The 26,905-nt window shown below is 38.1% G+C and overlaps 3 protein-coding genes across 3 annotated transcripts; 1 reads left to right on the top strand and 2 right to left on the bottom strand.

Moving 5' to 3' along the window:
- Nucleotides 1–1,239: 1,239 nt before the first annotated feature.
- hoxd11a (homeobox D11a) lies at nucleotides 1,240–5,277 on the bottom strand. The gene is made up of 2 exons (XM_086266156.1): nucleotides 4,596–5,277; nucleotides 1,240–3,937 (listed from the first exon to the last, which is right to left on the bottom strand). The coding sequence occupies exons 1-2, from the start codon at nucleotides 5,194–5,196 to the stop codon at nucleotides 3,702–3,704; spliced, it is 837 nt and encodes a 278-aa protein (XP_086122282.1). The 5' UTR covers nucleotides 5,197–5,277; the 3' UTR covers nucleotides 1,240–3,701.
- A 3,337-nt stretch (nucleotides 5,278–8,614) lies between these two features.
- On the bottom strand, nucleotides 8,615–11,172 carry hoxd12a (homeobox D12a). Its single transcript, XM_086266272.1, has 2 exons — nucleotides 10,607–11,172; nucleotides 8,615–10,138 (listed from the first exon to the last, which is right to left on the bottom strand). Exons 1-2 carry the CDS (start codon nucleotides 11,154–11,156, stop codon nucleotides 9,900–9,902), a joined length of 789 nt encoding a protein of 262 aa, XP_086122398.1. The 5' UTR covers nucleotides 11,157–11,172; the 3' UTR covers nucleotides 8,615–9,899.
- Nucleotides 11,173–20,775: 9,603 nt separating this feature from the next.
- evx2 (even-skipped homeobox 2) lies at nucleotides 20,776–24,836 on the top strand. The gene is made up of 3 exons (XM_086266643.1): nucleotides 20,776–21,433; nucleotides 21,774–22,015; nucleotides 22,551–24,836. Exons 1-3 carry the CDS (start codon nucleotides 20,776–20,778, stop codon nucleotides 23,163–23,165), a joined length of 1,515 nt encoding a protein of 504 aa, XP_086122769.1. The 3' UTR covers nucleotides 23,166–24,836.
- Nucleotides 24,837–26,905: the final 2,069 nt, after the last annotated feature.

A 26,905-nucleotide genomic window follows, 5' to 3' on the forward strand; every position in this document is an offset into this window, starting at 1 on the left:
CTGCTCGCCTTCAATCTAGTCTCAGATTTATAACGACAGACGCGCTGTGAAGTGTTTAAGTGTTTATCAGTGCACCAACTTGAAGAATATGCGTGTCTCTTTGTGTGGAAGACATTCTCGAGAGAGAGAGAGAGAGAGAGAGAGAGAGAGTGTGTGTGTGTGTGTGTGTGTAGGTGTGCGTGTGTGTAGGTGTATGGGGAGGGGGGTGGGGGTGCCTGCATGGCGCATAGGCGACAACTGCAGACTATTTGGAAAAAATTTAGCAGCTCTGCTGATTATATTTTTATTTAACCTTTCACACTTCACCCGCTGTAATCATTAAGAGTGCTTTCCCTGCATATATGCAGCATATGTCTCGATTGTATTTGTATTAAATATGTAACAAAAGAATAAACTAAATATAAATGTAACGCTTTCTCCTTTCATCTATTTAAATTTTGGTCTTTTTTCATTATGATTTGACAATTTATGAAAGGCTTATTGTTGTTGATGTTTTTCAATTAAGGTGCACAGAATCTCTCTATTAAAGAGGAAACGATTTCCCCGTTTCCTGGAAGATATCAGCTTTTAAAATACCCAGAAGATCCATAAGATGATGTGAAAGGTGGACACATACCTTTAACAAATTGAACTCACAGACTGGTAAAAACGTGAAGGTCAACGTTATAGCTTTCGCAGTCGTTATTACACACTTCACACTTAATCCATGAAGCTATTTCTCCAGGATTATCATATCTGTGCTTTCGTTTAACGTATTTGACGCTCAGAAGCAGAGTTCGAAATGACTTGCTTGACCGTGGCTGTGCTCACAGTCACAGTATTCTCTAAATACCTCAGTGTTTTCGCTCGTAAGGAAGGCAAACGTGTACTGCCTGTTAAACTAGAGAGGAAAAAAAAACACTGTCCACGAAATTATTCATGATCACAAATCAGAGGTCATGCCAGTAATTGCCACTGACTCTAACGGCCTTTACAAAAAAGTGTAACACTGGGAATCCTTATGTGTTTGATAGTAATGGCACAAGCTTGAAATAATTATACAGTGTGTAAGAGAAGATGTGTAACGTCCGTTTGGCTCTCTTTAAGGCTCTTCGATATTTATAGTTGGCTGTAAACAAACACGTGTGCTATGCAAACGGGATTGTCAAAAAAGAAAAACCTAGAATACCATATGCAGCAGTTATAGCTATTTAAATAAAGCTTTACAACAGTTAAATGAGGCAAATGATAATGGATATATATTTTTTCTCTTTTTTAATTATAATGTTTCCAATAATGTTGCAAAGATAACATTTTAACATACAATAAAAAAAACTCATTTGGAAGCCAGTATGTTCTTCAGGCAAAATCAACAATTTATACATCACATTGATCCAAAATATATTTTTAAGTCAAATGGTCCGAAGGATACGTACACTCGTTGACATCATTGCTGTCATTATTAGTCTTGTGAACAGTGGAAATATTAACAGTGATAATTTAAAGAAAATAACAAGAGATTCACTTGTATTTAAAACATTGGAGTAGAGCGCGTAAATTTAAAAAACGAAGAAAAAATCTAAAAACAAGAAAAAAAATACTGGCTGATTTTAGTTACAAGCAAAACAAGAAAGCTTAAAAACTGCGACAATACTCGGTCTTTATTCGGAGTACCTGTACCTTTTTTCAAAGTAAATAGCTAGACTCAAATAGACGAGAATTTGACAATGAAAATAAAAGAAACAAACGTTACATATATATGTTACATATACATATATATATTTGAACAGAAATACATATATAGCAAATGTGGGTCAATATTCACTGCTCCTTTTAGCATAAACATGAGATATTACTGGGCTTCAGGCCCATGCGGCCCTCAGGTAAAGGTCTAAGCCTTTATGATGCGGATCACAAACAAAGAAACAGAACAGAATTAAATTCCTGGTGTCATTTCCATACGCATGACAATTATTTGAAATTGTGTTTGCTGTTTTCATGAAACTCATGAGGAATTTCATCCCTTCAGAGAAGCATTTAGCAAAATGTAATGCGCTCTCTGATTAACAGTGTTCTTATTTTCTTTAAGGAAACTCAAGGCTCTCGTTTTGTCGGTGTTTTTTTTATCAGTTCATTAAAAAAGAGGATTAAATACTTTGAAGGGAATGAGTCTTTAAATAAAAAAAACAGCAACATGCAAACCATGCTGAATTTAGTGGACTGGAAGAAGTAATAATTAAAATAGAAATGTAAACAAACAGCTTGCTGAACTGATTATTCCCTCACTGACAGGCTTTCATGTGGGGTTGATGCTAAATTGACTGCATGGCTGTAAAAACTGAGAGTGCCCTCTTGTGGCTACATTGAGAATTGAAGTGAAACGCCCCTCACAGTTGGTAATGCAATTGCACTGCAGGACAAGCTGAGCACCCTTCTAAATGCTTAATGAAACCTCAGTTTTCTAATATCCTTTTGGGGAGGAAAACGGTAAATGTAACCCAGGTGGTACTAAATTAGCAAAAATCAATCTATAGAGGTTTTCTTTTTCTGACACTAAAAAAATGGGAGTAATTTTTGTTGCATAAATGAGCGATCGCCTATCTTTTAACAAATGAATTATCAATAAAGCGGCTGTTTTGTCCGAAATTGGTGCATTTATTTAGTTCGTCCCCCCTACTGGTTACAAAAAAAAGGGAAAGAAGGATATACAGCACCTTATATTTTTATGGAATTAAATTTTTTTTCACTTTTTGCAGAGGCAGCTTGATGGTTCGTGTATGGTGAAGCTACACAAAGATGGAATCGCCTTACCTACACAAGGAAGATCGTACAAATTTCGTGCTATAAGCTCACTTTGCGTTTCTTTCTTCTTCGCAGATTCAGAGCCATCAAAGAAACATATATCCAATTTATAATACTGCAAAAGGAGAGAAACATGAAAAAGAAATACTTATCCTTCTAGAAGACCGGCCTGGTTACAATATTTTCCATTGTCTTCCATTTCTTTAGTTGCAAGTGCCCCAATATGCCAGCATGAGCTAAATATGGAAACGATGCGCAGAAATTCTCAAAGCATTTCTAGCCTGGAGTTAAAAGTACTTTAAGACAGGAAGGAGAATCAGTCCTCATGTGGTCTGGGGGTTGGGACACCAAAGTCCAATAGCCCCCTATTTAGACATTTACAGCTACTTTTATTATAGTGTCTAGACGGTTCAAGGTTTAGTAAACAATCAAGTGTTTCAAAGCAAAGGAAATAACGGGACATTACAGTACTGCAAGCGCCTAAATTATTCCGAAATCTTTCCTGATGTAAAGTTTTTTTTAGTTTAGTTTAGTTTTTTGTAAAACTTCCTTGTGATCGGTTTCGTGACAGCATATTTATTTTCGTACTTTTATTCACACCACAATTTGCATTGCATGCGCCTTACAAATATACATTCAGAGAAGAAAGAAGCCTACATATATTTAATATAAATTATTTCGAAGCACAGCTCGCAATTTGCGGAAATTTCTGCTACCGATAACGCAAAAATATGAGAATACAAATAAACGCAAGAGTTGGTGCAAAAATTCGAATGATACAAAATATTGGCAAATTAATTTTTTAAAGCCAGATTTTTGTGAAATCAACTGTTAATCACAGCTGACCATGAAGCCACTTGGAAAAGTGTTTGCGATTTTTCCTCCGTGTGTGAGTGTGTCTGTGTGTGACATGCCAGGTATCAGAACAAAGGATTCCCAGTGAAATACTGTAGACGGTCGCGGTTTAGCTTTTTCTCTTTCATTCTTCTGTTCTGAAACCAAATCTTCACTTGCCGATCTGTCAGGTTTAACATCCTGGACAGCTGGAGTCGCTTCTCTTTGTTAATGTACACATTGAAGAAAAACTCTCGTTCAAGTTCTCGGATTTGGTATTTGGTGTAGGGACACCTCTTCTTCCTGGACTTGGTTGATGAACCTGTGGAAGACAAAAAAAAAAAGTTTTCCCAGATTTTACATCAAATGCCAAAATTCCCAAATGTGAAATATAGCAAAGAGAGCAGATTAATAGATTTACTTCTTTATTTCCGAAAAAAAACTTCCTCACACACACACACACACACACACACACACACACACACACACACACACACACACACACACACACACACACACACATGAGCGTAGACTGAAATAACCAACACAGGTATTCCCGTGAAAATTAGTCAATATTGCGCAAATGATCATCTACATGTTGGTGTTTGGTTACTTTCCACTACATCCCAGTCTGCATTTCCTCACTGTATTTCTATATCTGCACAGCACTAAAATATAAAATATAGAGTCACAAAAAAATTCCTCTAATGTCCTATCAAAACAAATCAAACCTGGCAACAAGGTATTATTATTGGACACAGGGAGGCCTTTAAGTATGGTTACTTAACGGTCTCCCATTGTAAATACCTTTACAACCGTAAAGTAAATCTTATTGGGATATAAAAGCTTTTGCATGCTTATAAAGAAGCATATAACCCTGCACGGTCACGGCGGTGGAAATGGCGCAGTCCAGACCCTCAAAAGTCTGGACTGTTCATCTTATGTCTAACACACATAGGAGTATATCCTTACTGACTTACTTTGCTGGTTGATCTTGTCGCTGCAGTTGGAGGACGAGTCCTCGTCGACGTTCCCGGTTTGATCAGCTTTGTGTTGTTCTACTTTGGTCACAGCCTGATTGTTATTCGCAGCATCACCCGGAACGTTATAGTCTGTCTTTTGTTTGGGGAGCTCCGCGTTAGGCTTGTCCGAGTTAGGAGTGTCAAAAAACTGGTCGAAGCCCTGGGGAAGAACCCCATTTCGACCCACGCTGGTAAAGAAATTGCAAGGCGAGCCTGTCCCTCCGTGGTGGCCATACAAGGACTCGTTTTTGAATATCACATCCGCCCTGCTGCTGGAGGACTGGATTAAGTCCCGGTGCATTATCTCGTCCGTTGAGTAGTAAGACGTGTAATTGCCCCTGTAGTGCCATTTGGGATGGTCCAGTCCGTAATCCCTGAAAGCGACTTCTCGAACAGGTTGGACTTGAGCTATGTTGGAAGAATAGGGGAAATTAATCTGACACGAAGTCGTCTGGGGTAGAAAGGAGGAGACTGATGTAAAATCGGGCGACGAAACATAATAAGTGCAGCTCGGTAAAAACATATTTGACGCACAGCTGCGATCATCATATTCCGTCATATCTCCTCTTCAGTTTTCCTCTCTGCAACAGAGGAAAGAATTGGCAGCTTTGCTGTGTTAAACTTTGTCCATCTATAGCACCACAGGCGTGTGGAAAGACCCCGCCAGGGAGAAAAAATCGGAAACGTAGGCAGACCTGCAATACATCTTGATCGATTCTTGAGGTAATTGTGTCATGTGATCCAGCTAAGAAATTACCATACATCAATATCAGTCATTAAAAACTGTCCGGAAAAACTCATGTGAGCGCATGCAAGAGACTCCATTGGCTCTCTGGCTGCAGAGGCAACTCCTCTCCAGCCTTCTTGCCCTATAGCTCACGAAAAAAAAAAAAGAAGAAATGTGTGAACCATCGCTGGAACATTTAATTAAAAGCTTTGCTGCAACATCATCCTCATCTTGTAATGATGTGTAATGACGGTCATACGCAGTGATGGTGTCAGTAAATTTTGGCTTTATATGTTTGTGGCAACAGTTAGCGGAAATATTAACGTTAACCTCAATGCAAAGCTTAAATGGCATGGCAACAAGGCTACCGTACCTACTCGCGCTGAAAAAAAGAAAAAGAAGAAGAAGCAGCCTGTGGAATATGTGATTCACCAAGTCAGATTTTATGCAAATACATTTAAGGCTCATTGCGCATAATCACTGTGCACCATGGTGGTTTGAGTAGAGTTAAATACATACAGAAACGCCAGAAGGAAATCGTTTGAATTCAGTTTCACTGACAAGCTTCTTGGCCTTCACCATGGTGACAAAAAGCTGAGGCTTCACAAAGAAATAAAAGACCACGACAAGACTGGGCTGCAATAGATTATTGTATATATTACACCCAGTTACATTGCAGAGTCCATTTTTAAAACTCGTTGTTTAGAAATATCTGCCCATTAAATGGTCCTGTTGATTAAAACAAAAAACAAAAAAAAATCCCCAATTTTAAGTACAGATGGATGCACTTGAAAACAGACAAGTAAACAACCCCATGGAATGTTACTGCAAACACAGAAATGTTGATTTTTGGTTTCCACAGAAACATAAATCAAGCGCAAGCACAAATCGGTAAGCACATCCAGCATTGCCAAGTCCAAAACAACTGACTTTGACCGTCTGTGGTGTAGCTGATGTCCACCAAGCCTTTTTCACCAACAAGCCTCTGCAGCCAAATCATTTTACTGCCCCTGGGCAGCCATGCTTGCAGTGTTTTCCTCCTTCTTGGTGGAGAAAACGAACTTATACCACTGATGAACGGATCTCTCATATAAATGAAATTTCCTCCAATAATTTTTTTTGTCTATGTAAGTATTAATAACTTTATTGTTTCATCTCTTTCTGTATTTTTAACTTATTACCTGGCGATTTTTATTTTATTTTATATGACTCCACTTAATGTAGTTTTTTTTATTGTAGTTGTGATACTGCAGTTGTGAAACTGCATCAGGCACTGGGCTAGTTTTATATTTATATATATATATATGCAGGAAAATATGCAGGAAAAATGTAGTTCATATTTCTCTGTGGGCTTATATTGTTTTTAAAGGTTAATCGATTGTCGGGCTTCAAACATAATGTGGTGTTCGCTTAAAGACAGCTTTAATATTATCTGGGGCTAAAGTCGAGCTCGTTGGTCCTGTTCTGTATCCAATCTAACTACATTTCATAATAATCCCTTTTTAGCCAGTTAGAAGATAGTTTCCAAAATTAGGCCAAAATGTTCCAAAGTAAACTACTTCCATCTATATTCCACAGCGTTAGGAGGTCAAAACATCTGTATCTATGTAACTATCACATGAATAAATAACTTAATTATTTAATTAATTTAAATAATTGCAGTGAAAAGTTGATAGCGGTATGAGACTAATGGCTTACTTTAAGTTAAGACGAGTTGTTGCTATAATTTGGTGTTTTGTGTGCTTTAGGTTGTCTTTTTTGGCCGTCTTCTATTACATGGAAAGGTTGCAATGTGTAAGACTGTATTAAGCTTAAAATTTCAGATATCAAATCAGGCTGCAGACGAGATGCTTTAAAGTTCCAAGCATTTACAAAAAGGTTAAACGTCGTGTTGTCCAGCTTGTTTAATTAAGGCGTGTGACATTAAGCAAAACATTAAAAGGTTCCACTTGAAACACAATTGCTGAAATAGACACACGAAAGCTAACTTCCATAAGACTTTTTTTCTGATATTGTGAGAAATAGAAACCCAGTCTACTAACTTGACCTTAACTTTGTTTTTGGCACCCCAACTATCTAGAGGAAGCCTTAGCTATGTGACGCAGCCAGGCAGTAAACCAATAAAGCAGCAAACAATGTCTGAGACGCACAGAAAACCCACTGCAGGCGTCTGAAATACTCTGTGGAAGGAGAACTGGCTGTTAAGCTTCTAAGCACCACACAACAGGCCCGCAAAACAGTGAGGGCAAAAAGAATGAATTGCAGTGGTTTGAAAGTATGCCAAAGTCCCAGAAACTCTGTAAGGAGAGTGGAAAAATCTTTATGTTTCATTACAAATTACTATAGCTCTAAAATGTTATTCAGACTTCCTTGAACTTATGACTGCAGTTTAACAGAAACATAATAGTTGCAGTGATGCGGTGATGATGACGTGATAATGATGTAACGAGGGGAACCATTTATAGATTCACTCTCCCGTAATGTCGCGTGTGCTGCTCTGCTGATGGCTGGTCGTTCCTGCAGAGTCGCGGTCTCTCTTCGTTTAAAATTACCCTGACCACTTGTGACCTGCAGGTCCGCCGTGGAAACACCAGCGAAGAGTTTTGGTAATGAAAACAGTGACAGAGCTAGATTTGGCCATATCACATGCACCACTAATGAGCACGGATGGACTTGTCTGGTGCAGAAAGTTCACTTGATGTCGCTGAGATATTGATTTACATCCATTTCATTTAGTTACAGCCGCAATAACCTCCAACTGGCATGCAGAGATTTTCTTGTGGGTGAGAAATGCTGCTGGGTTATCCACTGTGCAGAGGAATTACGCATATAAAATGCCAAAGCCAAATGCAGAATGGAGGGGTTTCAATTTAAAGTGAGTGCTGGAGAGCAGAGAGATAATAGCCTGTTAAAGGTGCAGATATAAAAGAAAAACATTCCTCCATGCTACAGACATTTTATAGAGATACAATTTATTTCTAGAGAAAGATTACGCTCGCATAAGGCAGCCCTCTCATGGTTCTTTTACATCTGCAGGCTTTGAGATTTCCTAAACAAACGACGCTGACTTTAGTTTTAAAATCTATGTGACGCAGCGTGGAAGAGGTGCAGATCAGTGCTCGGTTATACGCTAAATATCAGCTCTGGAGCGAAGCTATATGAATAACGGTGAACGGCACAAGCGTGAAGTCTTTAGTTACATTTTCTTTCCAATATCATTCCTAATAAATATGAAATATCTATCATGATGCAAAATAACTTGGTCACGATTCTTTTTTAAAGGATCTTTATTTACAAATGCATTCATCTCCAGGTGCATCCACAGTACAAAACCAATTTACCTTGATTTAAAAAAAAAAAAAAAAAAAAAAACTTGTATAACTTCATATTATACTTACCAACACCATGCATTCTGAAATTGCTATTAAATAAGTCAAATCCAGTTTGGAATAAACTATAACTGCGTATTTATTTTCAAAAAATGTAAATCTTCCGCTTTAGAATGACTTTGATGCGACCTTGAGATCACACATATGTGCGTTTTTTGTGACAATACAGAGGTCTAGCAACAACAACAAAAAAAGATAAACATTTAATTTACAACAGATATTATGCGTTTTGACACCATCAGACTGTTTCACATCCACAAACCTTTTTTCTTTTCTTTTTCTTTTTTTGCGGGCTTCAAACACTTCCTAGCGCCAAATACGCTGCGAAAAGTAGTTTCGCATTACTTCTTTAAACAGATTTACACAAAAAAAGGTGGATAATTCAGACATTTGATTAAATAACATCAATTAGGGGATGGGCATGCAATCATGAGATATATTTTGCAGTGCTGACTATTGCTAATGTTTTACACATCGTAAACGTGAACTTGACTGTTGCCTTCTACAATAAGGCTGCACTACATGCAAAGGCCGTCATACAAAAGACACAAAAACAAATGGTTCCACATTTCAGTTTAAGCTGGTCTCATATTTGCGCTGGATGAGAAACAAGTGGGCTTATAGACTGATTATCATCCGCCGGCTAAGACCAGTTTGGAAGCTGTGGCCTACGGCGCATTTGGAGAATCTTAAAGCCAAAAGTGACCCAGCATGCGTAAAAATCTACTCAGTCTCAGTCACCAATGCAAATTTATTTTTTGCATTTGTTAGGCTATACTACAAATATGCTGGAACTTTTTGATGAAGGTATAATATATAACGTAACAGAAGCTGCGCATTTAAATTAAACTAAAACAAATGTATTTCCATGACCTTCACCAAAGTGCTTTAGTCGCCCAGACCTAACGACAGACACGACTGTAGACACGAAACCCGGCCCACCAATTCCGTCCACCCACCTTTCCCACCTGTGCAGCTGATAAATGTTGAGATTCATTCATTCGAGAAAAGAAAAAAAAGAACATAGGAAATTATTCCAGTCAGTGACTCCTCCAACACAACTGGAGGAATCAATTTAGCAACATGGAGTGCGGACGCAGAACGTTACATTATTGATGCGATGCTCAGGATCAAGGCCAAAGGTCATCAGTATGCAGAGAAAGCTTGCTCGCGCATCATCAGTCGTTTCTTCTTCATCCTCCGATTCTGAAACCAGATTTTCACCTGCTGGTCGCTAAGGTCAAGTCTGTCTGACAGCTCCTTGCGTTTCTGTCTGTTAATGAACTCGTTCATCATAAATTCATTCTCAAGTTCAGCTAGCTGCAGCTTCGAGTAGGGCTTTCTCTTTTTTCTTGTTTTCACTTGCGACGAGCACCACGGGGCACCTGAAGAGAGTAGAGGTGCAAACAAGATTTAAACTTTAACAGCACCTCCAGCCACAGTTAAATAAGGCGAAGGAAAATAAGTGGTCCCAAATGCGCTGCTTATAGCGTGGCTAACGTCTTACATATTTTATTAAGATCATAAGAAAAAGGAACCACATCTGCTGCGCTTATGGAAAAAAAGACCTGACATTAGAATGACTCACACATGCAAAGGACTCTACAAGGTTATTATGGGACATTTTAAATAGTATACATGGACCAAAAAAATAAATAAAATCATAGCCACATGTATGCATTCCTGTTGTAATAACCTTATAGGAGATTAGTTATAGCCACAGAACCACACAGTGGCCACACAGAAGCATAGATCATGCCCATATTGTTGCAAATGTGTGGTTTTATAGTAAAATAGCTAGCACTGCTGATAAAATAAGGAATCTGGCCTGAAGAATTATGTAACTACTTAACCTTGAGCAAAAGTCGTCCTGGAGCATGGGTTACTGGATAACGTGTGAATGGGATTCTCCTCCTGTTTGGGGCCGTTCACGTTCAGTGGACCTGCTGTATCCGGATCAAGCTGTGCCGCAGAACCGTGAGACCGGTTGTCCAGAGCTGAGTAACGGACCCCGTGATCCCCGGCGTAAACTTCATCTTGACTGCCAGACTCCTCTGTCTTTTGGCTTGTGTCCTGAAAGCATCGAGGAGACTCCTCCAAATGCGTCTTGACGTGGCCGCTCGAGGAGTTTGTGTTTAAAGACACTGAATTGGACAAAAACGGCGGACAGTAGCCTCCGAAGGCGCGGCTCTGTGGTGGTGCCGCTGGCCCAGACGCGCACGAACTTGAGGAAGTCCACGGGAGCGTGCACACCTCCCTCCTATTGTAAGGGAGCTGATGCAGCCCGGGTATATGGGCTCCATTACCGCGCAAGTTGGAGAAATACAACGACTCAGGGGGAGCAAAATTTAACAGAGAACCAACATAGCCGGGATTTAAAGGATTCCGCTCACACATTTCCATGGAGCTTTCCTCAAACGCTTCTTGCAAGCGTTTTAGCAACTCCTGAAGAATAAAGGGAAGGTAATTGTTGATTTGTTAATACAGTGTCACGTGATATGTAAACTATGTTGTTCCGCCCCCACCCTTGCTTCCAATACAGCAAAGCAAAATACTCCTTGAGGAAATGTTTTGGTATTGGGCGGGTGGGCAATGAAATGGTTCCAACCAACCATTTAATCTTTGCAATTACTCGGAAAAAAAAAACTTAGAAATATGATTAGATAGATAGATAGATAGATAGATAGATAGATAGATAGATAGATAGATAGATAGATAGATAGATAGATAGATAGATAGATAGATAGATAGATAGATAGATAGATAGATAGATACTAAGTTTGCGTTTTGCCTTTCATGTGACACAATGAAAGGCCCAGTAACCCTGACCATAATTCTAACTACCTTTTCACTGAAATTGCACGCAAAAACCTTAAATTGTGCAGACAAGAAGTACGAATTCGTCCTGCCTGGCGTGCTGTATTTATACACAATGCCACTATATCAGGATAAACGGACATAAAGGGGCACATACCTTTAGTGCACGCAGGGCATTGTATTTGATATTTGATTGTAGCCCTGGTTTCCTCGTAATGCCTGCAAAATACCCTTTATTTGCGCTGGTAAAGAGCCAAGGTCTAAGCACAGAAATAAAGTTACGCATGATTGAAAATTCCCACTGACTTTTAGAGAAGTATTTTTGTCTATTATTTTTATTATTTGTATTTATCTGTCTATCTATCTATTTATTTATTTGTCAAAACTTGCTCAAGAAACTTGAGGTAGGTAGATCTGAACACACCAGTTAAAGATCACCATAAAGTCACATATGAAATTCACTATAGAATATTGGTGCCTTCATCTCTGTGTAAAATTATGCTACGCTGTAACCCAACTGTGCCAAAATAACACTGAGATTCTTGTAAAATGTTAGTACCTTTACATAAAATGGAAAATACTTCCGTCTGCTATCATTTTGTAGCACATTTGTTCTGGTAATATCAAGTGCTTGGCTAAATTTAGAACAACCTCGGTTTTGTTTGTAGTTTTCCGTATTTATTTATGATCGTACTGTTGGGATATGTGGGAATGTACTGTTGTGGGATACTTCAGCTACACGGTGTAATTGTGCGTTATACCAGCTTTCCTAATACACCCATAATATCTCCATACCATATTATTTTCGAAAGGACGCCTGTAATTCATGGGGAGTATATTGCACTATTTTCTTTGGTATTACTGCATGTTTTATATAAATTATTTGTTTATTTTTTTTCTTGGATACAGTATTCCCCTGTGACGTGAAATTGATTTTTTTTTTTTAATGACACTGACGACAGGGAGGATTTTGTGGTTATGAATAAATAAACAAAACATCCCTAAAATGTAAAATAAACATTTAATCATGCTGAACCTGTCGCTGTGATCTTTTTTATTTTCTTTTGTTTCAGGTTTTTTGGATATGTCTGGAAATGTTTAGCATTAAAGCCAAAGCTTCTGAATGTGTTTAATTTGATACAAGATAAAAGACAAAAGCTTTAATAAACCTGTAGTGTTTTGATTATGTGAGATGTTTCGGCTTTAATCCAATAGGTGGCAGCATAACATTATGCATATATAGCCTTTGTATCGTGTCATTATGTCTTTACTCTGACCATTGTAATGTTTTTACTGCGGTAGGAGCTTTGCTTATCTCCAGTAACCATTTGAGTCGTGTTTGGTTTCCTGTGCAAGAAGAAAAAAAAAAGATTATCAGGAAAGGAACCATGAGATAATGTCTCCAGAGTCTACATCGTCATCAGTACCTAGGTATGCTAAATATAACAATCACATGAACTGATGTTTTACAAAGCCGATTTTAAGGGATTAAAATTATATGTGTTAGACTGAAAACAACGTTTTTTCAATTAATTAAAAGTCCAGTGACGCTGTTACATTTATTTCATCCAAAGAGGGAAACGTTATAAAATCAGACGTTTTGGGGGGGGAGGGTTTGCAGTTTATACATTTTCTGTTTTACATTTCATAGTTTAAAAACTTTTAAAATATAGACTATGCGAGGTTTTAGATTTAAACTGTCGTAAATAACTTGTTGGCCTATAATCAGTCAAATCTCAAACATATCGCACATTTGATTCGAAGGCATTTTGAACATTCCTGTCACAATTTAGGCGCTGCAATCGGTTTTTTGCAAAGTGACCTTAATTCTTCTCAAACCTTCATTACAAATTTTCTTCACCCAGCTCAAAACCTGAAAAAATGACATTAGAAATGTCTTTTTCACGACATCTGGCCAAGACGGCTGCGCAAAATGCAACATAAACAGAGTTCTGTAAAAATATTTGAAGTTATCAACAAGGTTCCGATTGATTGTAACGTGGAGCACAGAAGAGATACTTATAGATACTTACAAAACAGGTTCTTTAATTTATATATAACCCCTTCTTTATCGATGTTAGAAATAAAACACACACAGACATCGGCCATCACTTTTTTGCACGACTCATGCGCCATGTGTTTTCAGTATTCAGAGTAACTCACGAGACACTACAATGAAACTTCAGCAAAGAAAAAGTCAAAAAGAAACATCTGAAAATTGTCGTTTATTACATCATCATTTTAATGTGACTACAACTATTTATATGACTAAAACTAATTGAGAAGAAAATATTAGGATTAGGAACAATTATGTGTGTGCAGATGAACGGTTTTACCTGCGCCCATGAATTGTTCGTGTTTCGTACGAGTGTTGCCCAGAATCTGGTGTTCACAGCTTCTATCGAGGCCAAATGGATAGCAGTCATCAGAAATGCTAGCTTTAATGCTAGAAAATTAATATAATAACGCACATGAAACGTGTGTGAACCTATATTTAGGAAACGTTTTGCTTTATAAAAGTGAGCTTTCGGCTGCAGCCAAGAATCACAAAATTACAGACTCCGACAATTTCAAAATAGAGTTTTAGTGTCATTTACTGTTCTTCGTCCTTCGTGTTTAGGGTGTCAGGAGCCAAACTGAGGATACTCAGTCTAGCTGTTTCCAGTCTGGCTGTTTTCCTTTGAGGGCTATCCGCCGTCTATTGTCCTTGGTAATAAACTTGCTGCTTCCCTCGTTCAAGTTCTCATGGCTGAGAAATGCTACACTGAATTTTCGCAGTTATTTCTAAGTTTTTTTCTGAGTAATTTCGCAGCAATTTAGAGTCATTGGAAGTAAAAAATAAATTTTTAAAAATGAATAAACATAAAAATATAGCAAATTTAAGAGACTGTAGACTTACATTCAGCTTAAATTTCCATTATGTAAAATATAAAGCTCCGGTCACCTTAACAGAAATAATAACGTGAGATGTTGCATCGGAGAAAAAGCTGATTATATTCTGAGAAACTGTCGCGTTCATTTGGGAACACTTGACACCCTGGTGCCTTTCAATAGAATTATCTGAAGTAATGGACCTGAACCAAGAGTTCCTTCGAGGATAGTACTCCCACAAATGAGGTTGCTGTTTTTTTTCTGTTTTCTGTATTTTAATGGGGCTACCGAAAAGGGTCACTGTCTTTAAAAATTAGGTGTGCTGACTCAAATACATCAGTGGTGTGTATTTTTGGAGCTTGGAGTCACAGTTTCTTCTCAAATATGCTGCGTCACAATTAATTTACTGATGGTGAAAAATCGTTAAAATGCCTCATATGCATTGGGCTATAAAAGCTACCCTATGTTATAAGGACGGTGCTGATGCTGCATTATAACTTTATCTCCAGTGCAGTCATGATTTTGTATAAACGTGCCACGAAAGCACTGCAAAGAAATGACACAGTTAACATTTCAAAAAGTGGTCCCAAAACAAGGGTGGGGATAGTTTCCAGCATACATCACAAAAGTTGTAAGTTTTATGGTGGAAAACAGTTACTACTGTGTTATTTAACATTTAGTTTGCCACATTGTTTAGATTGCAGTCAATTTTCTCACTACTGACAAATTGTTTCTTTTTGTCTTTGGTCTTTTTTGTGTGTGTAGAATTGATAGATGAGGTGGGGCGTGGTAAAAGTATTGCTTTAATGACATCAGGAAAAGACGAAAATTCTCAACAATTTAGATTAAAAAAAAAAACATATTTACATGATTCCGGTACAGTGTTTCCTTTTAATGGCTTTTAAAAGCATAAATAAAAGTACCGGAAAATGCTCATGTTTTGTATCAACGAAGCAGAGGGTTTAAATGTGAATGTTTCATCATGGCTTTCATCTCTCACTCAAAACGTCCTGTATAATCTTAACCTGGTTGACTAGTTAAAGCAAAATAAATAAATAAATAATAAGCAAGCATCGAAATACTTGCAATAATGCATCATAACTCGACTTGTGGGACAATGTGGCTTTCAAATATGGTCGATTAGGACAACATAATATGCTCCCCTTTGTTATGCAACTGCATTCACAAGATAGCGCCACTAGATGGACCTCTCACTTCAAGAAAGAAGTCTACAAAGTCGTTTTAACAGTGTATATGGATTGTTTTAGCAATATCAGAAGCACTAATGATGGTGTAAGTGGTTCTCTCTTCTGCACATTTTAAAAGGAGGAGGATCATGTGAAACAACTTTATCTATCACTGACCCTGTCTGCAAAACCAGCCCCATGTTATCATACTTCAAGTGTTGAAACAAAAAATAAAGCACTAAGCACAGGAAGTTCTTAAAAAGCTGAGAGAATTGCCTACACAAGTGAGTTAACACTCTTTTACAATATCACACTTTAATTCTCTTGATTTTATGAATGACTAATATCACACACAATCCTACACATACATGATGATTTGGTGTCCCACATAGCTCAGTATATTTGTCACTTTGATTATTATTTCAAGTAAGCTCAGCATCTTTGATCATTGATGGAGGTACATTATTTTACAGCCTCGTGTTATTGTTCACCTCTAATATAGGCTATTAGTAATCCTTCAGTTGCCTCGGATTTACTCCCTGGTTATCAAAACAATATCTAGGATTTATTAACTTAATATTCTACTATCACATTTGTATGTTTCACATATTATTTTTTGTGCAAGAGCTTGAGATGCGATGAGGAGAAAACAAGTACCAGTAAATCTTTGCTAGCATTTGTTAACATTTATTCAGTTGTGAGAATTGTTCTTAGCAATACCCTGGGTGCTCGTTTTGTATTCTTCACCTAGACATTGTTTTACCATGGATCAAGATAACTACCTAGACTGTGGTGCCAGGATGGATCAATAATTTTCCAATGCCAAGTGCATTTGCTCAGTCTGAATGTAATGGGAAAATGACTCATTCTTCATCTATTGCACTTCAAACTGCAAATGTGAAATTTTTGTCACTGTGGATCATATTTTAATAACCAACTAACCTTTGTTTTTTATAGGTTTGTTGTGTAATTTTTTTTATTCTTTATGTGTGTGTCATCATGTATTTATCTTTCACTCTTCATTGAATAAATTCCTCTTTAATGCAAAAACAATTAACAGATGTTCGAGGTATAAGAAGATTTTTTAGAAGGTAATGTCCACTGATCAGGGGCCAACTGAAGCCACTTAAGAGCCGCGAAAATGCAGTTCCACTAATGGTCACTAGAGGAATACTGATACACACAAATCTACTGAGGTTAACTGGGAAACTCCCCAAACTTCTCCCATGTTTTATGGTCTGTGGTTCATTATCCAGTTTGAAATCCATCATCTCACAAAGTTGATATTAGAGATTATGGGGAAATATTCAAAGCATGTAAGCTTAATTGGCAGGTGTCTTAGTTAAGAAATGACAGCTTGTCCCATGTCCGTTCCACCAGACTCTTCCTCTCTGCCCACACTTGTATTTTCTGACTTATTAAAACAGACACGTTTTTCTGAAGTTTTAGCACAATGTGAAAATAAATGTTCGGTTTTGTGTTTCTAATGTCTGTTTATCTTTGTATGTTTGTGTGGTGACACCACTGAAGAGTAACTACCACAAAGGTAGTTTTGTGTGCTTGGGCAGGTGTTTATATATCTGTCCATCTCTTTGGAAACAGGTTTCTAATGTGTTAACACTCCAATTGTGCATTGCATACTGTAGCAACATTTGCAGATGTAAAGTTTGAAGACTGATGTTGTACAGCTCTTAAGCACCACTGCCACTGTGTGACCCCAGTGCAGGATGGTCACCAGTCCCGAGTCCCTAGTTTATTTGAGTTTAACTGTACATGCATTAAATCTGATCTTATGCTTTTTCTGTGTCTTGTGACTCATCGACACTAAACATGTGAACAATTTATTAGCTGTTAAACTCATTTGTGCTTTTTATTGCTTCACACTCCACAATGCATACTTTGATATAACATTATTGCATCAATGTCATTTCTGTCCACTGTAATAGGCAAAAGAAATGGCACATTTAATCAATGTTTGCTCTCCGGAATAAATAAATAACTTATTCAAGTCAAGCAATATGAACTTTTTTTTATTCACCTGATTGCATTTTATCCCATTCTATAAGATGCTGTTTCCTATACTTTTTCCAGATTCCAGAATATCTGTTTTTACCTTACTTTACAGTAAAAAAAAAAAAGTTAATTATGTTCACAAATGGAAAATCTTCTTAACAATCACAATGTCTGAAAATTTCTTTCACATAAGAACAAAGGACACCTTTGCTACTATGAAATTGCGAGTAGATATCGTCACACACAATGATAGCAAAATCTTTGATTACACATATTTTCTACCAGACCTCACCTTCACTACCCTAATTATCTATCAATGAAGAGAGAAGTAATCGATCAATACCTGAAGAAACTCTTTGTCCAAACAAGCTATCCCTTGCACATAAAAACACACAGAAATTGTGTGCATGGTGACTCCACATGACAGAGAAACGTAACTGTAAAGTACAAAAAAAGGAGAGAAACAACATATAACCTTTCATCAGCACAACTGCAGCCTTGCTTTCCACCCGGTGATTTGGCTAATACTATGAAAGCTGCAGGTTTATATTTATAGGCTCCAAATGTTCCCAACATATGTACATAGGTAAATTCTGTGTGAAAGAGCTCTGGTTCTCAGTGCAGCTGCACACTTTAAGTCATGAAATGTGATAACTCAACACATGTGCATCTGTGCAATGCATCAACTGCTGAGGAAAACCTTCAGAGTCACCTCAAGTCATCCACATTAAAGCCTTCATGTCCGAGTGTAAATGTAGCAGAAAAGTGAGGGAATGCTTATTCCTCCACACTGTGCATGGATATTAACACTAACTCCTGTCATAAAAGAAGGTAAAGGTGTATAACTTTAAAAAAGAATTATATATGTAATTGCACTCTCGCAACAAGATGACTGTGACTTAATAAAATTGAACTTCAAAGGAAAATTTAATCAAACAAATCAGTGGCAAGATTTATTTTCTGTCACAGATTTTTTTTATGTACAGAAGAAAAAGATTTGGTCTATTTCTCTGAAATTTGCCAAAATTACAGATTACAAATTACATTTTTATAGTACATAAACTTTTGCACTGTAGGACTAGCTCTCTTTTGTTGGATGGTGCCTGTGGAAGAGTCGCACTGCAGTAGCTGCACATCCAAACCTTTCCTGTCTTCTACATGTCATTTGTATTCATGCACATATTAAGCATATCATTTTTTATGCCCAACCTCCAACCAACACACACACTTAAAAAAAATTCATAAAAAGATCCATCAGCTGCAGAATTAAAGCAGTGCATATGCAAATTATCTAATTATATTACATGTAAATTCCCAAAGCTCTGGGGGAACAATGCATTTCAGTGTCTTATTTCAGTTTAACAATATTTGTATTTTTTTTAAAACATATTGTGTTCCCAGACAGTATAACAAATGCATGTAACTTGCTTTAGATTTGTGTAAATTTAATTAGTTGGTCTTTTACTGCAGGTTGTAAAACATAAAAATAAAATCAACAGCAGTTAAACAGTGGGCTGGGTCCCTGATTAAATGATTATGACTTGTGTGGATAAAACAAACGAAAAAGGGGGTGCTGATGCTGCCATGTTGATACTTAGTCACGCTTTCACTGTTAGTTACTGAAAAATAATAATAATACAACAAAACATGGGTTGGGTGAATGATTTCTTTTTCAAACTGCAACACAATGCAAGTGATACAAATATATTATAGCCCACAGTCAGCTGATTAACTCCATTATATTCTTGATAATACAGAGGACACTGTAAAATAGGAATAAAGCTCTTTCAGTTTCCAGCTGCTTGCAGCTGTTTTATAATACTCTTGTGGTAGGCTCATTACAGTATTGATCTATTAAACCATTGTCATAGACACTAGTATTGGCTGGCCAGACACAAGTCAGGACTTAAACTACAACCAAACATCCATTCAACGTCTCATTTCAATGCAATTAAAATTAAAACCTGCAGGAGGCGCCAGAGGACGCGCATAGGATTATCTGAGGGCGCCTTTATAGTGTTTTCACGTCGACAAACTAGTCCAAGCACGGGTGTTATGTGCTCACATACAGTTAATATGTTAAATACTTTTCTGTAATTGTCTTATGAATACACCCTAACTACCTTTCAACAGAAACGATTGAAACGGACTAAAAACTGGATATAATACTTCAATTAGATAAGACATCCTAAAATGCCAGAAATGGCTGTGTAAGATATGAAATCTGAGTAATTCAGATGAATTTAATGCATAAGTCAATCAAAACGAACGAGGGAAACGTAACGAGAATTAGCTGTAACGAGACGGCTGTTATTACAACAGCGACGTTTCGATCGTCAAATCATAAAAGCTTATATAGACCCAATTTGGCTAAATTAATTTTAAAAGTGGCCTTGTGTTAACGAGCAGCCTTCATACTATGTGTACTGATAACTGTTTGTGTGTGCTGCTGTAAAAAAATAAATAAATAAAATAAATAAATAGAAAATCCAGGCGCGATTATCGCAACGAAATGTGTCGTTCACGATTAAAGAGCTGGGTGCAAGTCCCCCCAAAAACGGAGAAAAACACATACTTCATAAAATAAAATAATAATAAAATAAAACAAATCATCAACGTAACACTATCTGAAGAATAACACTCTTATTCTCACGTCACTGCTTTCCAGCTTAATCTGATTGCACTTCGCATTCTGATTAAGTCGCAAAAATGGCAAAAATATATATATAAAAGAAAAAAGGGGAATAAAAGGAATAAAAAAAGAACAATGATTAGGGAGGGGGAGGGCTGGAAGAGAGGAGGCAAACAATGGAGAATCAAAGCATAATAATATTCCTAAATGAAGAGGGAAATGTTGCCTCGCTCATTTTATTAATCAGACTGTCAATTTCACCCAAGAGGCCAAACCCAAGAGCGATCTACAACAGACTCAGAGATCAACCCAGGGACAAGCACCTCGCTCCTCACTTCTCTCTTCCTCTCCACTTGGATATTATTCGTCTGACCGAAGGCCGCCTCCATCATCAAGTGACAGCCCTCTCCTATTTATTTGCTTATAAACCTGTTACAATAAATGATCATTGGAGCAACGTCAGCCCAGCATTTTAACAACGAACAGCAGCCACTTTTGATGAATGACATTTTGCTGCTGTGGGGAGGATGCACGGCTCATTTTGAGCAGTCGCTCGTCGATTGCGTTTAGATTCTTTCATTTTTGCGTCTTGCTTATAAAAAGGTTTAGAGACAGTTATTTAGACACAGTTGCAGGAGTTGCATGCGGATTTAGCTCCGACACAACTCATTGGTGCTCCAGCCCCCTGGACAAGTGTTGTGTGTGTGTCTGTGTGTGTGTGTGCTTTTTTTTCTTCTTCTTCGTCGTCGTCGTCTTCCACGGCTTAATGATGGAGAGGATAAGAAAAGAGATGATATTGATGGAGAGAGGTCTCCACAGTCCTGTCGCCGGGAAGAGGCTCGCAGACACGCCTGGAAATTCAGTGCTGGAGGCCCTGGAAAACTCCCAGCACGGCGGACGACTAAGCCCGAGAATAACTTCCGCTTCCCTCCATGGAAATCTTGGGGACATCCCGACGAAAAGCAAATTTGAAATTGACAGTCTTTTCGGTACACACCACGGCAGTGAAAATTCTTCCTCGGCGGAGATTTCCTCGTCAGAAAGCAGGAAGAAAATGAGCCTTTACTCCGAAGTTTCGCAAGAATCAGATATTAACAGTGATGTGGAAGTGGGATGCCCTGCGCATCGCTCCCCGAGCCAGCACAAGGAAAACAATAAAGGTAAGATTTTATTTTCATCAGTTTTTCTCTCGGCAATCATTTTGGACATGAACATTACTATTATTGTTGTTATTGTCGACTATTTATTTTATCCAAGGACAAAAAATTCCAAACCAAAACCCTAAATTATTATTATTATTATTATTATTATTTTATTATTATTATTATTATTATTATTATTATTATTATTTGTTACACAAACGTCTTGTTATTCTACTACACTGTGAAATCCGGTAGGCCCACTCACAAGTAAAGCTGAATTACTATTATTAGTATTAGTATTAATCTTATTATTATTACTGCGAAAGTTTTATTTTTTATTTATTTTTTTAATTTTCAGGTTTTTCAGACAGTAGCTCTGGATCTTCCAACACAAGCTCAAACTCCCTCCAGAACATGAACGGTAATTCAACGGTGGGATCAAACAATTCAAATGCCGATCAAGTCAGAAGGTATCGGACTGCTTTCACCAGAGAACAAATCGCAAGACTGGAAAAAGAGTTTTACAGGGAAAATTATGTTTCGAGACCGAGAAGATGTGAGTTAGCGGCGACGCTAAATTTGCCCGAAACTACAATTAAGGTACGTTGCAAAATTAAGCTTGAATAAATATTCCTCTGTGTGTGCGCGCGCGCGTTGTGTGTGACGTGCACGTGTTTTTGTGCATGGAAAGCAATGATGTGACTATTTAAAAGCAAACACATTAATAGCAACAGTGAAAATACTCTGCAGTTTAAAACAGGGGCCGTGTTATCTTTATTCGTGCGCATAAAATGGTGCAGACATTTTTTAAATTTATTTTATCTTGCACACACTCACACAAAATGCGATTTTACTAAACAGCTAAAGATGTGGATAGTGACAAATTTTACGTTATGGATCCAAGTAATTTGTACATTAATCCATTAAAACAAGAATAAGTGCAAAACAATATACCCCCCTTTACTTTAACGGATTGATAATACTGCAATAAGCCGATCATTACTTCGAGAACATTTGCATGAAACATTTGAAATCAGCGCAGGTAACGTGTCTGTCCAGCTCAGCTCTTCAGAGGTCTGAGCTTGAAAACAACATGGCAGCTTCAATATGGGGCTTGTTTTGACTCTGTGTGCAGGTGTGGTTCCAGAACAGGCGGATGAAGGATAAAAGGCAGCGTTTGGCGATGTCCTGGCCCCATCCAGCAGACCCTAGCTTCTACACTTACATGATGACGCACGCGGCAGCTACAGGAAGTCTACCTTACCCTTTCCACTCACACATGCCTCTACATTACTACCCGCACGTCGGTGTCACGGCAGCAGCAGCGGCCGCCGCCGCCACCGGTGCCGCCTCGTCACCTTTCGCCACTTCCATCCGCCCCCTCGATACCTTCCGAGCGCTCTCCCACCCATACTCACGGCCAGAGCTTCTATGCAGCTTCAGGCACCCGGGACTCTACCAGTCGCCTGCAGGCCTGAATAGCTCGGCCGCTGCATCCGCGGCGGCTGCGGCCGCGGCCGCGGCAGCTGCGGTAAGCGCTCCGTCAGCCACCGGGCCCTGTTCGTGCCTGAGCTGCCACAGCAGCCAGGCGGCAAGCGCATTGGGCTCCAGGAGCGCCAGCGCTGACTTTACCTGCACAGCTTCCGGGCAAAGATCCGAGAGTGGATTTTTGCCGTATTCTGCTGCGGTTCTAAGCAAAACTTCAGTCCCGTCACCAGACCAGCGAGAAGAAACTTCACTTAACAGATAACTGATCACGCAGCCAACGCGACCGTTTCCTATTTTGCTCCAGTCCTACTTTTAGGGGTGGGGTGGGGGTATTAGGCCTACTACTTTAAATGGGGAGTCCCACCTGGGCGATGCATTAGGCGGTATCATAAACACACCGACACTCGAAGATTAAAAGTCTAAAAGTGATTCAACTGGAAGAGACTGTTTTTATTAAAACAAACACTGATACCCAAAACTCTGAAAATTTTGCAGCTAATAACTTTTTTAAAGGCTTATGGTCGTGTGTTGAACTATTTTTACGGGAGCTACTGGATTAATTTACACATTTGAAGGGAGAAAAAAACATTTTAGCTTTTTTATTTAATAATGTCCCACTGCCTCAATAAATGTATCATATTTATATTTTTTCCCCAAATGAAAACATAAACTTCAACTTAAATGTCCAATACTCTGTGTGACAAACCCAGCCTTGGCTATCTCGGCTCCTTTAGTTTTCGGATAAAAATGTGAACTAATCATGCTTATCTAAATTTAGATATAGCAGACGGTCTACTTTTCTGCCCAGCAGCATATCTTTCTTCACTATAGGTCTAATAGACTGAGATTTTGGCAGCAATAGCTTCTCCAACACCCAGCCTCGGCTCTATAGGGACACCTCTAATCAGCTAGAAGGTGCATATAATTTTGCACCGCGTCTTTCGCGTCAAGTTTTATGTTAATAATGAGAGGATCATGACAAAAATTGCCAATCATGTACCTAGATGGAGCTCCTTTGAATACATGACTGTAAGAAAGTTCCTCGTTTTGAGACCCGCTGTCAAGTGCTAACAACCCGCGGAGGGAAGTCATTAGACATACAAAAGACCTGGAACAAAGCGACAGTCCTGGCACACAGAACGCACTGTATGAGGATGCTGTATCTGACACATGGACGGTTATAAAATATTACACACAAAGTAGCTTTCCAGGATCCTTTGATTTTTTTCTGATAATGGCAGATACCTCGATATATCAGTCTCTTTTATTTGCATTGCTGCACCTCATTATATCAATCCAGTATTTTCATACGTGGGCTATCTAATCCCTATAGGACCTCTTCACCCACAATGACGGGACGGAGCAAGGCGAGAGTTCAGATAAAATAGCCTGGCTTTACAATCTGTCTGCGCCTGTAAAATGGCTATGTGCATTTTAGTTGTTCCTGTTGGGACATCACCAATATGTTAATTATAAAACATGTGAACTGTAAATCGTTAAATATTTTCCAAATAGTCCTACTGATAGCTTAAAACTGAAATATTGATCCGGAAAAATGTACCACGAAATGTGGATGGTAGGCTATTTTTAAAACTTTTTTTTAATTTATTTTGTGACTTGTTGAATGTTTCTTTTTAAATGTTAAAACACTGGATCCCATAGCCAACAAACTGGCTTGTAAATTCACCAATGGTCCAAACTCATGACCTGTTTTGGGGGTTTGTTTGTTTGTTTTTTCGTGCAAATTTATACATTTACTATAGAGATGGAGAAAAATTCTTATGATCCACTCAAAAGAGGCTTGGAAGGGCTGATAAACGGGCACTGAAATTAAATGGAAAAATCTACTGGCCTTTGTCCCCATGGTCTCTGTTATAACTCTATATCTCTGTATTTAAAATATCAATGACTGTATGAATTTAAATATTTTAACTTGAAAAAAATGTGCAATATGAAATGTAAATTATGTTATTTATTGATCGTGTTTGTTCTTGGAAAGTAAATAAAAAAAAGTCTTTACACATTTCCGTTTCTTCACATGAATGACACATTTTTAAAAAATAATTGTAACCCTGGATGCTACAAATTATTATGATTAATTTTGAATTTAACTGCTTAAAATAATGTAAACATTTTTTCTGCGTATGCTTATAGCGACATTGAAGGCACAGGCTTATTTAAGTGCCGCTGCACCATATCTATACCCAGTCTAACATTAATTAAAAATACGTGGAAAGCTACAGGGAATATGAGGCCTGCCATCACGGGTCATTCCGGCCCTATAATTTACCATTATTTTTACATTACCTCTAAATGATACAAGCTGATACTGTCGTTAATTGCACTTGGTTAAATATAGCCTACACCAGAATGCCCCCAGGGGACTTCAAGATAAGTTGCTTTTTTGAACGTCCCCATTAAAGAAATAGGATTAGGGGAGCAAATATGGGCGTGATATATCACCAGGTTTACTTGCTCTTTACTAAAGAGAGGGCTGCAACCCATGCAACAAAGGCACTGAGATAGATGGAGGTGTAAAAAGGAAAAGACAGAGGCCAGAAAAACACTGTCCACAATAACACGATTAGTTTTGTATCCAATGTGCAAGACAGAAAAAGAGAATTCATCATAATGCAGAGGACTGTCTGTCACCTTCACTGAATGGTTTTTGACAAGAAAATAAATCTTTTGGGTTGTTTAATATATTTTATATTTTCTTTATTTCAGTGCTAATAGAAAAACCAAATTAAAATGTCCACCAGCGAAATAGAAATGCAAAGATCGATGATCCTGCAGCTACTGTCCAATCACCCGTATTTAATTGACTGTATTTTCAGGGTAATTGAACTGCTTGTTGTAAATTGAGGATTTTATAGAAACGACATGAAAACTACATTTACTGACATTCATCGCATCTTTGACATTGATTATCTGATCAGCGCCGTGTCATGCTAACCTCCAATTCTTCATTACACACTGTTTATGAGCTGTTACAGAACAACTTGCTTGTTCCAGAGTGATTGATTGCCTTATTAACGCGTGTTCTTGTAAGTGTGACCGGACTGATTACGATGCATATGTTTAGAATAATGTTTCATTTAGCTGACTGCGAGTAATGCAGGGTGACAGCTGCTGCGGGAGGACAAAAAACCTAAACTACAGGGAGCAAGCGGGGCCAAAACGCATTTAAGGTGGAACTAGAAGACAACACACGGCCCTGTGGTCAAATAGTCGTTCAACGCCACATAACGGACTGGCAGCTCAGCTGGGTCTTCAGTGAGCCAACTGGGAACTAAAACAGCTATTTTGTTACTATTGTAGGTTTAAAAGCATAAACCCGAGTCCATTGTAGCGTGCACTCCAGCTGAGCGTATATAAAACATATATGATACAGTAAAAGTGACTTCCCAGCTATTATTTAAAATGGTGGCGAAACCTATCAAGACAGCAACAACCAAAAAGCATCTTTGAGGTAGACGTTTTCATATTTAGCTAACATATTTCTCCAAACTCTTGGATTAAACGCACACCACAAACGGGAGCCTGATGAGATTTATGCCACCATTATGCTTCTAAAGTAGTCTCTGCTCTGTTTGTCTCAAATCATTGCCTCTGTTCAAATGTTACTTTCATATATTACATGGCATTAATTCAACTATAGCTCATTAAGACAGAATGAAATGGTTAAATTAACTTATCAACTCATAATGATGATGAATGGGGTATTAATTCAGATACAAGCTGGGTAATTTGCAATTTTGCGCGTTTTGATGGTTCTCAAATAACATTTAATATAGCGGGTCATCCCCTCAATCAATTACATGAACATGTGAGTCGGTCGTATGGAAAATCCCCTTTTCATGCATATGTATTGAAACATGTTCTCAATTATTTTTGGAAATTGCTTTTATAGGTTTTAGAGTGATTCTTTCAGTGGTTCTTCACTCTGGTTCTAGTTAAGGTGGTACTCCAAATTGCCACTCTTTTTTTCTGAAAGGTCTG

The sequence above is a fragment of the Aulonocara sp. 'chitande type north' Nkhata Bay genome, linkage group LG16, assembly GCF_057382095.1.
Source record: "Aulonocara sp. 'chitande type north' Nkhata Bay isolate Kocher_YH1m ecotype deep benthic linkage group LG16, A_spYH_male_GT1.1, whole genome shotgun sequence".
NCBI classification, from domain to species: domain Eukaryota; kingdom Metazoa; phylum Chordata; class Actinopteri; order Cichliformes; family Cichlidae; genus Aulonocara; species Aulonocara sp. 'chitande type north' Nkhata Bay.

What these genes read in the sequence shown, in the direction of transcription:
- hoxd11a (XM_086266156.1), bottom strand. Translation starts at nt 5,196, where the DNA reads ATGACGGAATATGATGATCGCAGCTGTGCGTCAAATATGTTTTTACCG. An exon ending in CGACAAGATCAACCAGCAAA is followed by an intron (nt 3,938 to 4,595) that starts GTAAGTCAGTAA and finishes TGTCTTCCACAG; the next exon opens with GTTCATCAACCAAGTCCAGG.
- hoxd12a (XM_086266272.1), bottom strand. Translation starts at nt 11,156, where the DNA reads ATGGAAATGTGTGAGCGGAATCCTTTAAATCCCGGCTATGTTGGTTCT. An exon ending in CAGGACGACTTTTGCTCAAG is followed by an intron (nt 10,139 to 10,606) that starts GTTAAGTAGTTA and finishes TACTCTCTTCAG; the next exon opens with GTGCCCCGTGGTGCTCGTCG.
- evx2 (XM_086266643.1), top strand. Translation starts at nt 20,776, where the DNA reads ATGACATTTTGCTGCTGTGGGGAGGATGCACGGCTCATTTTGAGCAGT. An exon ending in GCACAAGGAAAACAATAAAG is followed by an intron (nt 21,434 to 21,773) that starts GTAAGATTTTAT and finishes TTTAATTTTCAG; the next exon opens with GTTTTTCAGACAGTAGCTCT. An exon ending in TGCCCGAAACTACAATTAAG is followed by an intron (nt 22,016 to 22,550) that starts GTACGTTGCAAA and finishes CTCTGTGTGCAG; the next exon opens with GTGTGGTTCCAGAACAGGCG.